The sequence below is a fragment of the Condylura cristata genome, unplaced genomic scaffold (assembly GCF_000260355.1).
Source record: "Condylura cristata isolate star-nosed mole 26May11 unplaced genomic scaffold, ConCri1.0 scaffold00056, whole genome shotgun sequence".
NCBI classification, from domain to species: domain Eukaryota; kingdom Metazoa; phylum Chordata; class Mammalia; order Eulipotyphla; family Talpidae; genus Condylura; species Condylura cristata.
The window spans coordinates 976,350-992,623 of NW_004567157.1; the positions used below are offsets into that span (position 1 = coordinate 976,350).

Genomic DNA, 16,274 nt, shown 5'->3' on the forward strand with positions numbered 1-16,274 from the left:
GGGCTCTTAGCACATCTTTCCTGAAGCCAGCTGGGCACATAGATGCACGGCTTCTTTTTCTCTCATGAAAGCAGGCAAGCAGAAAGAGCAGAGTTAACAGGCTGCTTCTAAAGCTGGCTCTGTGTGTGCAGGGCAGGCCTCCTCTGGGCCAGGAGAGTAGATAGCCACATAACAGTAAAGGGGTGCATCCAGGGCTCCCTGCTACAGAATAACTGATGTGGTCTACAGCATATTCTGTGTTTCCTGGTCCCCATCTCACTGCCTGGTATCCCAGGGCTGCTGACAGAGCTACTTCCCTCCAGGAAGTTATATAAAGCTCTTGTTTTCCCAGCTTCTCTGTCAGCTTCCTTTTTCAACCAAACCTGAGAGTTCTAGCCAAGAAAGCACAGAGTCAGCACCCTCTAACACTTAGACATTATAGAAAGTAAGGGCTTCATCTGAGGAATCAAGATCCCATGCCTATCATTACAACTTTGGACAAGTTCCTTCCTCCTTTGTTGCCTCAGTTTTCTTACCTGCAAAATAGGCAGGGGAGAGGCAAGTATTAGATCAGCAAGCTATTTTAATCTCTTTCCCTAAATGATTTTATGTGAAACCTAGCCACTTAAATGAAAGACAGCCCCTTCTCTCTCCATCTATGGTTGTCTATATTCCAAGCAGTCTGGCTGAGCTAAGCAGATTAATCCCACTCTCTTTATTCTAATCCCTCTAATGTTCAGGGTCTGCATTAACAAGATGGTTGCCTGTTTTTTGTTTTTTTTGTTGTTGTTGTTGTTGTTGCTGTTTTCCATCTTTGCCTCAGCCCCACTTCAACCAAAGTAATTATTCTTTTTCCTGTTTTTTTTTTTAAGATTTATTTATTGATTCATACAGAACTGGGGTACAAGCCATAGGTGCAGGGGCGGTGGCAGGCTTCACCAGAGACAGAGTGGGGAGTAGAACAGGCAGAGCAACAAAGTACACTGCTGAGGGGAGCAGTGGGTGGGTCAGGAGAGGCCTGCAGTGCCATGTGGGCCACCTCTGGGGCAGGGATCAAACTACAACTGAAGCGGCTGCAGCCAGCTTGCAGTGCTGCATCCTAACCTATTTTGCCATAAAAGGGGAGGGCCCTTTTTCCTGTTTTATAAAAACACTTCTGGTCAAAATTTCCCTTAAAAATACTTTTATTCTATTGAATACTCCTCATTTTAGTGGGCATGGAACCTGAGTCTTAGTGGAGAATGGTCTTAATCAAGTTCTGGCAGCAAGATAGGTACAAAGCCATGGCTGGCTCCCAGGGTTCCCAAAACTATTTCCAATGCTTTCTCTCCTCTCCCTTTAGCCATGCATGCAAAACCTTCCTTCTTTTATAGTATCAACTCTTGACCTTAATGTTCAAAGAATAAATGCCCAATGCCTGTGATTAGCTGAAAATTAGCCCAGGTGAGTGGTTAGGACAAGGAATGACTTTAGACATAGCCTTCCTTAACTCTAAACCTTTCTCTTTCTTAAAAAAAAAAAATGGATATCCTTTTGTTCATTTTTTCAAATTTTCTTCCTGAGTTCTGTTCTTAGTCTGTTCTTTGGCAAAGAGTGATGACTACTTCTTGACCACATCTGATATGCAGCCTACATTGGAAGAATTGTAGGAGATGACACAGATAGGTTTGGGTTCTAGAATAGGAATTACCACTTCTTGACCTTGAGTAAGATACTTAATCTCTCTGTGTCCCAGTTTCCTCAATTGTTTCCAGGTTTGGAAAAAGAGCCAATGGATTAAATAGAGAAATTATTTTTGATTTTTTTATTAACTATAATAGCAAGTACATTAATGAGTATTTAAAACACTGCAATAGGGGTCCTGTGCTATTAAATCAGCCAGCCCTTAGGCTTTCTGAAACTTATAGGTTGATACTTCATCTTTTTTTAAAAAAAAGATTTACTTATTTATTCATACGGAACTGGGGTACAGGCCAGAGATGTGGAGGGTGAGAGGCTTCACCAGAGACAGAGCGGGGAGCAGAACAGGCAGATCGACGAAGTACACTGCTGAGGGGAGCAGCGGGCGGGTCGGGAGAGGTCTGCCACGCCATGTGGTCACCTCCAGGGCAGGCGGGAATCGAATTCATGCGGAAGTGGCTTAGTTTCTCAGTGCAGTGTTTTAACCCGCTGCGCCACCAGGGAGGGCCCTGATACTTCGTCTTTAAGAGGCTATCTTTAAGAGGCTAATCTAGGCCCTCCCTGGTGGTGCAGCGGGTTAAAGGGCAGCACTGAGAAGCTAAAGCCACTTCCGCATGAATTCGATTCCCGCCTGCCCCGGAGGTGACCACATGGCGTGGCAGACCTCTCCCGACCCGCCCGCTGCTCCCCTCAGCAGTGTACTTCGTCGATCTGCCTGTTCTGCTCCCCGCTCTGTCTCTGGTGAAGCCTCTCACCCTCCACATCTCTGGCCTGTACCCCAGTTCCGTATGAATAAATAAATAAATCTTAAAAAAAAAGAGGCTAATCTAAATCCTAAACTGGCATCCCTCTGCTCCTCAGTTCACTCTAAGACTCGCTTCTCTGATGGCAGCCAGTATATGCTCAATGAATACAACATACGGTTCAGCTGTTCTCGAAGAAATCTAAGCCAAATTAAAATTTTATTAGTAAGTCAAGTCTATTACCTCCAAATCACCCTATATATTCCAAAACTTTAAGGTATCTTTGGATTATCAGCTTGTATTGAATAATAAAAATGTCCTTTATCATTCTGGGCATTAGCATTAATCACAAATTAAGCACAAATCATTAGAGCTAAAAGAAATCTCGGAGCACATCTAATCCAAGTAACCATATTTTGTAGGTGAGAAAACTGAACTTCAGAGGACAGAAGTAATTTACTCAAGATCATTCAACAAAATAATATTACTCACTGTTATAGCAAATATTTGCATAAGAACTTAACTTTTATAGAATTCAAACCACTTCACAGCTGATGATTTTAAATCCAAATAAGTCCTGAAACTACTCACTCCCTAAGGTTGAGTCCTTTTTAGGATGGACAGAAGCCCCTAGAATTTATCAAGACTCCTACAATCCTGGAACAAAATGTCACAATCTGCAAGGCCTGCCTATTCATGCGTATGATAAACCAGACACAGGCTGCGCTGACATTTCCTTTGAACATAGCAGTCATTCTCACACCTGGATTTGAACACTCCTATCACCTCAGGGATCTTTCAAAAAAAAAAAGTACTAATGGGAGGTTCTCACCATCACCAACTAAATCAGATAGCCCCTCTCAAATCTAAGAGATTTTAACAATTGTTAGTCTTGCTAATTCCCCAGGCTATTTCAATGTGTAGCCAAAGCTGAGAACCTCTGGAAACAATTCAGCCAATAAGGGAATCATGCAGAAATAATTTACCGACCTCTTTGAAAACCAAATATATTTTTAAAAGTCATATCTGCAATGTCCTGCTTCTTCAGAGAGGGTAGAAGAAAGTAATACAGAGAACCTATAGTTGGGGCAAGGACCCTCTGCCCAATTCTGGACCCAGTTAGGAAACATGGTCTGTGCATGCTGAAAGAAAAAGGGAATCCTGGAGCCTGCAACAGAATTTACTAGGAGTAAATATGAAAGTGACTCATACTTATTTTTTTCTGATGGGGTTATCAGCTTGGCAGACATTTGCTATGAATTTAGCATACATCTTAATGTCTACAAAGGATATAACAAACCAATCATGTCACATTATCCTTATTAACATGTTGGTAGGATAGACATAGCCTAGTGGATTTTGCAAGATCTGATCAGATATATAAAAGAAAAAATTACAGATTTCCAACTCTTCAGCTGAGGTGCCAGAAGAACTAGAATTAATTCTATCATATTAAACACTGAAATTAGCAACTTGATACTTAACAGTTTTCAACTGATACAATGGTAGGAAAGACTGTTAATCTATTTCATGGCATAAAAGAAAAAAAAAAGTAAACCTCTCCCCCCCCCCAAAGCTAAAATACTTCAACCAAAGAAAATTAAATTGAACTGATGCAATGCTAGAATTTATCACAGGGTATGGAGACTTTAAAAATCCATAAAACCAGGAGAAACAATGGACCAAACAAACTAAAATTTAACAAGTTTAAAAAGTCAGTTTCATCAGAGTATAGGACTGGAGTAGATAGCAAAGGGTTTCAGCCTACAGTTCAAAAGGCTAAGCCCTGGCTGTACATTTGAACAACTTTGGGAACATTTAAATTAAAAACAAGCAAACAAATTTCTCTGGACCTATCCAATGTCATTTAAATTGTTGGAACCTGAAACAACAGACGTTTAAAAACTCCCTGCCGGTCTGAATGTTCAGTGAAGGCTGAGAGCCAGTAAAACTCTTCATTATTGGTCATTTCACATACTGATTAAAATCCCTTTGTACTTGATCTCAATCAAATATTAACCTGGAGTACTATGGTAGTTTTGGGAAGACATTGTACTTTACATTTATTTATGCATACAAGAACTGGGATGTAGAACATAGTTGGAGTGGGGAGTGGAAGGGGGATGTTGGAAAGAGGGTAAGAGGATTCGCCAGAGGCAGAGTGGAGAACAGAACTGGCAGATCTATTGAAAAAACTGCTGAGGGGAGCATTGGAGTAAGGCAGAAGTCTGCTCCCTCATATGCATCAGCATCCTTGCTGGGGACTGAACTCTTGTCACAGTGCCTAGAAATAGCTTGATGGCACTAAGACTTTAACTTCTATACCACCAGGGAGGCTCCACTGGGAAGAAGTTATTTAAAAAGAATATAGAAAAATAAAAGTGTTTCAAAGTAAACAAAAATTGTATTCTAAAAACTATAATAAAGTCCCTTTGAAACAGTCTATATATTAAGGTTCACCAATCTGCTTTGCCTTTCTCCTTAAAGATACCAAATAGTGAGTTTTCATAAAACTAAGTGTATATTCAATGTATATTCAAGATAAAAGGCAGCATCTTATTGAATAAAGAATTCCATGCACAATCCCTATACAAATGGAAGATTTTTTTTTGGGGGGGGGGAAGCACTGAAAATATAAGCAAGTAGCAGAGAAAGGTGGTATAAATTCAGGGGTAACTCACACATCTCCCATTTACCTTCACACTGTTTTGGAATGATAATTGAGTTTCCTCCTTTCTGTTTGAAAGGCAGAGCCACTTCCATCCATTAATCTCTCTGACCTTTACATTTTTCATCTATAAAACCAGGAATAGCAATCATGATTACCGACTTTGCAATGCTGATGTATGTTCAAAATTAGAAAGGATGTGAAATTACTTTGTAAACTCTACTAGGGAATGCACTGAAAGCATTGTCTTGTTTCTCTTGTAGGCCCTTCCCAGTTGGGAACTCCTCAGCCACCAAAGACAGAAACAAAATCCCCAAATTCTAAACTTTATCTGGACTGAGAAGGTTCCCTTAGCCACAAACAAAATCAGGGCATACTGTTCAAGCAGATGTTGCAGATTCTAACATACAGAGGTTGTCTCAGTGGAGGAAAAATAAAAAACTACTCAACTTATTCTCACCAAACTATCCTTTTACCTTCTCCCTGCCACAGCGAAAAGTGACCCAACCTGTAAACCTCCTTGTACCAATCAATGCTGGGCAGTGAAATGGTTCAATCAGTCTTAAGGAAAAGGCAATGAATGAGAGGGAATTTTGTTGTTGCTGTCTTTTTAAGATTTATTTACTTATATATACAGAGCTGGGGTGCAGGCTAGAGGTGCAGGCAGTGAGAGGGTTCACCAGAGACAAAGTGGGAAGCAGAACAGGCAGACTGAGGAAATACACAGCTGAAGGCAGCAGCAGGCAGGTCAGGAGAGGTCTGTCACCTCCAGGACCAGGGATTAAACTGACCCTGAGGCTATGGCTCTCTTGCAGTGCTGCTCTTTAACCCCTTGTGCCACTAGGGAGGGCCCCCTCGAGAGGGGTTTGAACACAGGAGTCATTCACTAAGTTGACCTCATTGCTAGGACAAGGCCAGGATCTATATGCCTTCTGTGAGTGTGTTTATCTAGGCATTTGCTGGAAATATTCTTTCTGTGCGCCCTCCCTGAAAATATCTAACCAAGTCCCACTGAGCTCCAAGTCCCAGCCTCCAGAGGCATTTATTGTTGGCTTTGAAGCACAGCAGAATCTGAGAGATGCCTGGGCTGCTAGAGCACTGGGAGAACGTATTTTCCTGAATCTCCTCTTGGGGAACTGTGAGTCAAAATTCTTGAGGTGATATTTTGCCCCTCCTAATAGCAAAAGACTATCCGCTACACAAAGGAGTTAGGAGAAAGGGAAAGAGGTGTTTTGCTGGGAAAAGAGGACAGAATCTTATTATCTTCATCTTCTGCACATAAAGTACAGAGGCACCCAGGGGATCCCCACAAAGGGACCAAAGGGTGATGAATTAGAATCAATACCAGCAGACTTTCCAGATCATGCTTATACCAGGGTACTAACTAAATAAAAAAAAAAATCAGTTTCCCACCCACACTAAGCCAGCAAGATCATAACCTGGAAAAGGAAGTGGGGTGTATCAGAAGAGGGGATAGGAAATGAAGGGAAATGAAAAGATGCAATAAAAGAACAAAGTAGAGGGCCAGATTCTCTTGAGTGGCATTTTTCATTGCTCCCACGCTTTTCTCATTTTTTTTGCATACCCTCACAAATCTAAAGAAGGAATGTCAAGTTCTTAGGCTTCACACAAGTAAAAAGTCACAATGCCACCACCTTTGGTTCTCTCCAAACACCCTTTCTAAGCTCTAAGATGGCAACATTCCCGTATTTGTCTAATGACAAATTAATTTGAAACGTGTTTACCCACTTGTTAGCCAGCTAAATTATTGATGGAAGGGCTCATTAATTACCCCTTTAGCCTGTCCCAGTTTGGGGTAACTGTTAGGGGCAACACAATTCATCCTAGCACCAGTCAAACACTAAAAGGCCCTAATATATGGAAATAATTGAGATCTGGGGAACTCAGTACCTGCCCTGCTGTTTTTCTTCAGTCCCAGCACAGCCAAACCCCACCCACATTCAGGAATGTGCATGCACACATGCACACACACCCACAATCATATTGTCCCATACCCTAAATACATACATTCTCAAAGACCTTCTGCCAAATGTCTGAAGGAACTCAGAGGTGAAAGTTTGTGGCATTTCATGACACTGCACTATTATTATAAACCTTGTTCAAAGTCTAGCCTCATAGAACTTTTCTCAGGTTGAGAGACAGTTGTAGAATAATTTTCTTACATAGCTAGGTAAAAGTTTCTTGTAAAACATAAGAGTTTTTCCAAATACCAGCAAACATTATAAAAAAGAGTTTCTCCAGATCCCAACAAGCATGTATGTTTTCCCCCTCCAAATATTAATGTTAATTAATATTTCCATTTCCCTTTCCAGTTCACTCCCCTCTGGTTTCAAGAGCCTATGGACACCTAAAGTCACAGAATACAGAACTTGGAAGTCACCTAGTTCAACAAACTCCAAATGCTAGCACTATAGGGTAAAGCAAACCCACTTAGGAGGAAAAAAAATCACCCACAAACAGCTACTTAACATTTAAAAAAAACAGGTCTATAGCTGCTCTGTCTAAAGGTGCTCCTCACTCCCTAGCATGGTCTCAAAACAAAGTGCCCAGTCAAAATATAAGTTTACATTAGAAAATACCATTGGAGTTAAGGGAAGGAGGGAACTTCACTAGGTTCTCTCTACAAAGAAACAAATTTCCCATTCAACCCTTGGTATCCCCACAAAATATCAGGCAGTAATTAATAAAAAACAATGCCAACAAACTTCCCAGCTCATTCTTTCAACAATGGTAACAACTGAAAGAAACAAAAAATCGACTTTTCACCCACACCAAGCCAGTAAGAGCAGACACGAGGCTCAAAGCCACATCTGCTGCCATGGAATAATACTCTCTGGGTCCTGGCATCAGGACAATTACAAGATCCCCGTTCACAGCCCCTCTTCCATCATAATCATTTCCAAAGAGAATGAAAAACAGGACATGCAACTTGACAACACTGTGCCAGTGGATTTGCACATTACACAGAAGCAGCCACCCACAGGGTGTAGGGGGAACATGTGTGTGGAGGTTTGAGCCCTGATTCATTGCTACTTGAGCCAGAAATGGCACTATTTCAAGTTAGGTAAGCAACATAATGAGGAAGACCTGCTTAAATCAGCGGGGGAGGTACAGAACTGGGGAGGGGCAGGACAAGTATCATGCACAGGGGCATTAGAGACACATTTCTCTCCTGGCTTTGCCAGGAGCTTTCTCAGAAGAAACAAATATAAAAATAATAACAATAGCAATTAATGACTGCAACCCACCTTCACTACCATTTGATACAGACATGCAAATATATGTCAAATTGGAATGTTGTTTCTAACTCTTGTTTCCAAGTTCTCATTCCTCTCCAACCAGACTACTTTTTTGGAGGGGTAGGGACCTCAAAACTCTGAACTTTGCACATACATACTTTCATTTTGTTATGGAAGTCTTTGAATTTGAAAGACCATTGACATTAAAAAAAATACCACTTTGTCACAAACACTAGCAAGTTCAAGAATATCACGGCAAATGAGACTAACCTAAACTGGGCATAGCCAAATAATATTAGTCCCAAGGTGGGCAAAGAGCTGTCTTTTGTCTTGTTTTGGAGAACACATAAAGAAAATCTGCAAACTCACTTCCCCAGGGGTACAATCTTTGGGAAAAATAAATTCAAAATTGCTCTGCTCAATGTCTTCTCTCATCGATTCATAAAGATCAATGGATACGTTTATGTCCCATTCCATTAGTCCAAATAAACTGACAGCTAATGCTTTGAGAAATATTTTAAAGGTGGCATCTTTCCAAACAGAAAACTATGAAGCCTGAATAGCAAATTGAGATTCAAAGGACACAGTCACCAACTGCCGGACCAATGAACCCCACCACATCACTTCTCAAATGCTCGACTCTCATTAGAGAAGAAAGAATCATTTTTACTAAATCCAATCTTTTTTTATTGATTTTTCCTTCTAAGCATTCAGTGCAAGACTGTCTGCCCTAAAATGCCAAAGATCTATCATGCTCTTCAGGCAAGCCCCTTCACCCCCAAACAATTCCAAATTCAATACTTATGGCAACAGAAATTTTCACTAGACTTTCCTGACATAGTTTAAAGATAGTTTTTTTTAAAAAATGAGCTAATATACCACAAACAGCAAAGCCAGTATTTAAGAATGCAGAGCTTCTTCTGTGTACGTCACACAGATGGAGGATGCACACACATACATGCACATTTAAATAGAAAACATTTCTTTATCAACAATTTTACTCAAGCAATAAGCACCTACACTCACAAGCATACTTAAAAGACAAGACATGACAAAAGATTTAGGGAGAGATAATATACCAACGTCATACATATCACAGCGAGGCCATGTTGAAGCTCAAAACGTTTTCCCCCCTGAGTAAGAAAGCTTGCTTTTTCTCTCCCTCTCTTTCCCTGTCTCTGTCTATCTTGAGATTTTTTTCTCGGTGATTCCTGGGATGAAATCAAAACAAGAGTTCTCAAGAGCTCAGGTGGCTGGACTCCATTCAGCGCGTTCCCAGGAAAAACATGAGTATGACATTGACAAGCAGGAGGACTACAATCACGGCAAATACGACTACAGTTTGCACATCCAGGGTCATGGTGCAATGCAGAACACTGTAGTGTTCCAGGTGGGGGGCCGGCAGATTGGGAGATGTCAGTCTCTGTTCTGTCAGACTGTCCATAAAGCCACCATGCTAGAAAAGAGAGGAGGAAGTGGGGTGGTTAGGGAAGGGCTGGGTTTGGCGCCCGAGTTTGGTCTGAGGGGGCAGGGGGAATGGGGACAAGGGAGCTTGCTTCCCCCCTTCTCAGAATTGGGCTGATCTTTCTTCTCTAGCTAAGAAATCTAAGCTTGCACTGAAGTCAGCAGAGTCCTGCATTCTCTCTCGGGCACCAAGCAAAAGGCAAAATCCTGTCTTTCAAAGGGAAAGGCGGGAGGAACCTGAGTGAAGGTTCTCTGGAGCCTGCTCAGTCAGTCTGTCAGAGCGTCCGTCTGTTCTTCCACCTGTCTGGCTACCGGTCAGTCTTGGCCTCCACTACTCCTAGTTTGCTTGCTTTCCTAATCTCTCTTGCTCTCAGCGCAGGGATCCGGTTGCCAGTCACTCCTTCCAGCCCTGCCTGGCTTTATCTCTCCCTCTCCTCTCCCCACCCCCAGCCCGTAGGCTGCGTTTTTATTCACCAAGAGACTGCAGGCGCCTGCGTGAAGCACAGCCCGAGCTGCTGACAGGCCTACTGGCCAATAGCAGGTGCCAGAGCGTTTCATTTACTGGCGTGAGGGGGACCGGGAAGGAGGGTGAGGGGAAGCGGGGCGGAGGGTGAGGGGAAGCAGGGCAGGCAGAGGGTGAGGGGAAACGGGGCGGGATTTGAACTGGCTTGCAACCCATTTCAGCCCACTAGCAAGCTGGTTCCATCCGGACTGGGAGCCTCTGGCCCTCAGTTCTGCTTTGGGGGTGGGGAGCTTGTTGCAAGTGGTTTGAAGGGATTTAAAGGATAGAGGAGGGGAAGGTGTGGGTAAGAGGAGGGTAAAGTGGAGGAGGGGAAGTCTGCTTACAGAAGGAGATAGGAGGGAACTAAGAGGAAGACCACTGGAAAATGGGGAAAGTGAAGGAGAGGTGGAAAAAGGGATGAGAGACAGAATATTTTAAGAGAAGGGTGAGGAAAGGAAGGGCAGAGAATGGGGAAGAGCAGGACAGAATGGACAGAAAGGGATAGGTAGATGGAGAGGAGGTATGCCTTGGCAGCCACTTTGGATACTGGGTCAAAGAAGAAGCAAAGGTACCTTTGAGTACTGCCTAAGTAATTACAGGCAACTCAGAATTAGCTATACAAATTCAACAAACCAATGTTGTGGACAAAACCATAGGACACACTAGGAATTATTCAAAGTCAAATCAAATCAATTTGGCTTCCTGTAATAACCCTGCACTGGATGATCAGATTTCCTTTCCTAATCACTGTTTCTTGAGACTATGACAGCTTGCATTCATCCAGCATACTAGATATTATGAAGAAAGCCAGAATTGCGATAGCAAAGCCACTACAAAAAATATGATCTGGTTGGTTGGTAATCACTGCCCTGCTCTGTTTGTGACTGTGAATGAAACTAGGGAAAAAGCCCTGGATAGGGAACAGAAGTTTTCAGATTTACCACCAGCCCTACTTCAAGCCTGCTGTATGACACTCCATCCTAGACTTCCAGTTCTCTTATATCTCTTGAGGATTTAGAACCACCTGAGAATTCAATGAAACTCCTGAAACCTCACTTTAGAAAATTACATATACTTTCAGCAGGTTCCTGGACCCTCAAAAGTCAAGAATTCCCTTATACAGAAAATCTCTAAGGTTCCTTCTTACTCCTATATTTTAGGACTGTGCAGTTGAACAGATAGCTATTGCTGGAGATTGGGAATAAACTGGATTACCCAGGGACATAAAAAAGTCCTGGAACTCCTAGCACATTATGGACTCAAAATGAATGGGAATTAGTTTCATGTCTCTAGAACTCTTTGAGGCTAGGAATCACCCATCTTAACTAGATGATTGGAAATTCTGAATAAATGAAGTTTATAGAATGACCTCTGGATCTCTAAAGTAGAAGAAAATCCAAAGAAGCACCCAATTTAAGTTTTTTACTCATACCACCTATGAGTTATTCATATCAAAACAACACAAAACCCTGAATCAGACCATAAATACATAGAACGCACAGAAGGCATAAAAATATTAAACTTCTATACATGGATACAAACTAATATATACAGGACCAACAACCAGTTTTTCAGCAAATAAACTGGGAGAAAAAGATTTACTTAGGTACAATTTGAGACAACTAGGAATTTGAACAAACTGATTCATTAACTAGCAGTGATATTGATATTGTAGCTAAGTTTAACAAAACAGGTGGAATAGGGGTAAATATTTGTGAACTAGGATTTGGCAATGTTTTCTTAAATATACTATGAAAAGCACAAGAAACAAAATAAAGGAGTTACATTGCATCAACATTAAAAACTTGTATCATTTCTAGGTTGTCCCTGGTGGCCTAGGTGTTAAGTTTCAGTACAATCACCTCTACAGAGAGCTGACCCACATGGTGCAGCAGACCTTTCCTGTCTTGCCCACAGCTTCCCTTAGCAGTGCATTTCCATATATCATCCTTTTCTGCTCTCTGCCCTGTCTCTGGTGAATCCTCACACCCCTTGCACCTTGGCCTACACCCCAGCTCTACACAGCTCTACACACAAAAATAAATACATAAATGATAACTTTTGTGCTTCAAAGGAACTAACAAGTATATGAAAAGAAAAGCTACAAAACTGAAAAAAATACTAATTATATATTTGATTAAGGGACCTATATCTAGAATATATATGAACACCTAGAATTTAATTATAAAAAGAAAAAGAACCTAACAAAAATTAGCAAAAAACCAATTAACATTTTATGAACACATAAAAAGATGCTCAAAGTATTAGTCATCAGGAAAATGTATCAAATGTAGGATATGCAAACTCAGGATATTTACTACAGCATTAACTGTAATTAGATACCTAATTTATACCTACTAGAATGGGTATAATAGAAAACGAGATAATGCACATGTAAGGAAGATATGGAAAATTTGGAATGGTTTTTAACACTGCTGGTGGAAATTTAAAATGTGACAGCACATTTTGGTAAAACAGTCTGGCAGTTCCTCAACATAAAACAAAGAGCAATTCCACTCCTAGATATACAGCTAACATAATGAAATATGTCCATACAACAAGTTGTATATGAACTTTCATAACATTATTCATAATACTTAAAGATGAAAAGAATTCAAATGTCTATCAAATGGTGGCTGGATCAACAAGAATGGTATATGTGTGTGTGTGTGTGTGTGTGTGTGTATGTGTGTGTGTATGTATGTATGTATATGTGGTATATACATATATATATATAATGCAATATTATTCAGTAATAAAACTGAAGTATTGTAATGTGCTACATTGAAGACAGTCTTTGAAATATTAAGTGCTAAATGTATAAAATTTGAAAATTTTATACTAAATTAATGAAAACAGACACAGACGCTGTTGGCCATTTATTTATATTCCTAAGAAACCCAGTTTCTTATGGGATGATGTTGGTGAAAGCCAGGCATCTGTAAATTGAAGGGTTGATAAATAGTGGAGGTAGTTAAAATTGTACTTTGCTTTTTAAAAAAGATATATTTTTATTTATTTGTGGATACAAGAACTGGGTTATGACCTGCCAGGGTTCTTTTTCATCCAGTCATTAAAACCATGCTTTTTAAGGGTTCTTACAATCTTATTCCCCTTTTCATTTCATTCCATGTTTTCCCCAGTTGTAGAATGTAACACTCATCCATTCTCCACATTTGAACTAACCACCAACATTACACACTGATGGGCTTCCTTTAAACAAAGTTACTAGACACCTATGTGGAACAAAAGACATAGGTCCATGCCTGCATGGGTCTTACAAATATCTGCAATCCCCAGATGGCTCTCTTAACTCCAGAGACCTGTTTGTCTCATGACTGAAGTCATCTCTTACCCCTTCCAGCTTCCTAGTTACCTGAATTCCATGTCTTTTAGGAATGCCACATACAGAACTGGGAAAAACCAGAGTTATTCCTAAATCCTGCCTCCCTTCATCTTGCTGCAAGTCAACCAGTCTTCAGTTCCTGGTGATTCTCTTCCTTCTCAATGTCTCTCTCATGCACCCTGTTGCCAGCACTTTAATCAGCAGCTCATCATCTTTGATCTAGTACCATTTATTACTTGGTCTTTTGTGCTACTCTATCTCCATAATTCAGCCTCTACTCTCCCAGCCAAATTCTTCCAAAAATGGTTCTGTTCTTATTAATCCTGTAGTAGATACTATGGATTGGTTACTCAGTATCCACACCACCCTCCTTCTAGTCTGCCTTCCTATATTGTTGAAACTCCAAAAAACAGAGACCTACAATACCTCTCACACTGCTTTGCAGCCAGTGTTCTAGATGTGATTTATTACTGTGAATCATATGCACATTACTTTATTTGGGGCAGCAGCCCTCCTGTCCTCTTGTGTTTATGCATGTGGTCCTAGTTGCCAACCATCTTCCTTGGCAGAGAAGTAGCAGCAGCCCTCTTCCCCACCTGTGACTATGCAAGCCTCTTTTAAAACCCATCCTTTACAGGGGCAGCTCTTTTGCCCACTTGTGTCTATGCAAGTGTCCTTTACTCTTCTCTCCCTTTTCATAATAAAACCACCCTTTGGGCTATAAAACCGTATTTTGAAGGAAGAAACGCATACCCATATTTCTGTTGCTTGTGTTGGCAAGAATAGTGATGGTTTTAGGGTTTTCTGCAGTCATGTTACCTTACAATAGGCACCAGTGTCTAGTCACTGGGTTTGTGCACTTGTGAAAGCAAAAAGCAGGGTTTTTGTTTTTGTTTGTTTTTGTTTTTGTTGCAGGCACTTTGACACTACTGAATAGTTGAGGCAGTGGCAGATTCCTGATTCCCATATTGTAAATAAAGTGTTGTGTTCCCAACATCCTTGATTTCTTACCTTCCAGTTTGTGGCAGAGAAAACATTTCCCTGGTGCTTTGGGAGTCATTTATGAAGGCTCACCCAAAATCTTGTGCCTCTGGCCCTTCCACCGTTTTTAGAAGCACCTGATTTTCTACATTAAAATTCTTCCTGCCAAAAATAACTGTAGTAGTTTAATTCCTGAACCTGACCATGACTTACATAACTCCTCTGATCAAAGACCTTCCATGACTCCCCCAATACATTTAAGACAATGGCATTTAACTGGCATATAATACATGCAAATCTGGTGTCTCTTGGACTTTCTAACTTTATCCCTCACTAATTCCCTCTAATTATTTACTCTCCAGACATAAGGGGAAAAAAATACTGTGGTTATCATAACCCACATAATTCTCTTCCCTCAGGACCTTTGTGACTGTTGCTATACTTCCCCAATTCCCACCTGAAAGCTCAGCTCAGGTGTCACCTTCAGAAGAATTTCCCTGATGTTCTCACGACAAAAATATTCTGGGTCATATTCTTCTCCCATAGATTCCTGCGTTTACCCCTTTGGAATACTTATTAAAGTACGTTGCAAAGTTTATTTTCTTGTTTGTATTGTATACTAATGGTGGAGCTAAGGGAACAGAAACCATGCCAATCTTGTTTTCTCCCCCGTGACCAGCACAATGCCTGATACTAAGAAGATGCTTCATAAATATCTGTTGAATGCATGAACATCTAATACCTCCACTTAATACCACTCAGGGAATATTATATTTCAGTTACATATGCCAAGACCTGATGAGGCTTCAGAGAAAATTTAGTCTAAATCCCTATGTTTCAGGGTAGGAAACAGAGGCCCAGGGAATGGAAGCAATCTGTGGTAGATTACACAGCTGACTGGTGATAGAACAGGAATTAAAAACTTTGATTCAAAACCTTTGACTCCTGAACCTCAAAAGTAATTTTCAGAGATTTCAGACTGTGGAAAATGACATGTGAGGTTATCCTTTTGAATGAAGTAACCACTCAATCTTCTCATAATAATAAAAAAAATAGATGTGACCCTGACATTTAAAGCAGTAGCACCACCACCTCAGAGCCAGCCATGCCTCTGCTGACAAGTATCAAGGAAATAGAGAATCTCTTGTAACCAGTACACAATTCTAGCCTTCAGTTCCATCTGCCACACCTCTAACAAATAGTAATTCAGTCTCAGCTTCAAGACTCACAACAATGAAGAGGTTCTACTTAATTAAGAGAGTGCATTCATGTTTGGGACAGTCTCATTTGGTAATAAAAAGTTCTCCCATCCTTCTGAGCCTGATTTATCATCGCTTATATGAAGGCCGTTGCTGAGAAGCTAATCACTCTGTGAGACTGTAAGAAATATAAATATTCCCAAACTCAAACTGAAATTACTATGAGCCCCACTATATTTATTAGGACCTAAAGGCTACTCATTAGATAATAATAATGGCACAAAATGACTACTCTGTGCCAGGCACTGTTAATAGAATTTCACATTTAAAATGGAAATAATAATGGTAGTTATCATTTAACATCTCTATGTAGGAGTCCTCTCTATAGAGGAATCCTTCTATACTATATAGGATGGGCTAAGAGGAGGGTGGGGGGGTCATATATGGTACAG

The 16,274-nt window shown here is 40.7% G+C and overlaps 1 protein-coding gene across 4 annotated transcripts in view; it reads right to left on the reverse strand.

Annotated features, from left to right (window-relative positions):
* The window catches only part of ARHGEF9 (Cdc42 guanine nucleotide exchange factor (GEF) 9), a 294,997-nt gene that overhangs the window by 237,946 nt on the left and 40,777 nt on the right, over nucleotides 1-16,274 (reverse strand). Inside the window, exon 1 of one of the 4 annotated variants that reach the window (XM_012734451.1) lies at nucleotides 9,421-10,217. The exons of 1 other annotated variant lie outside the window; for it this stretch is intronic. Coding sequence is in view for 2 of the 3 variants with exons in the window: in XM_012734449.1 (XP_012589903.1) it covers nucleotides 9,414-9,422 (9 nt within the window). In the remaining variant the exon portion in view is untranslated. Of the gene's footprint in view, nucleotides 1-9,409; nucleotides 10,218-16,274 lie in introns of those variants that run through there. 2 more of the 4 variants (XM_012734449.1, XM_004695176.2) reach the window with 2 other exon arrangements.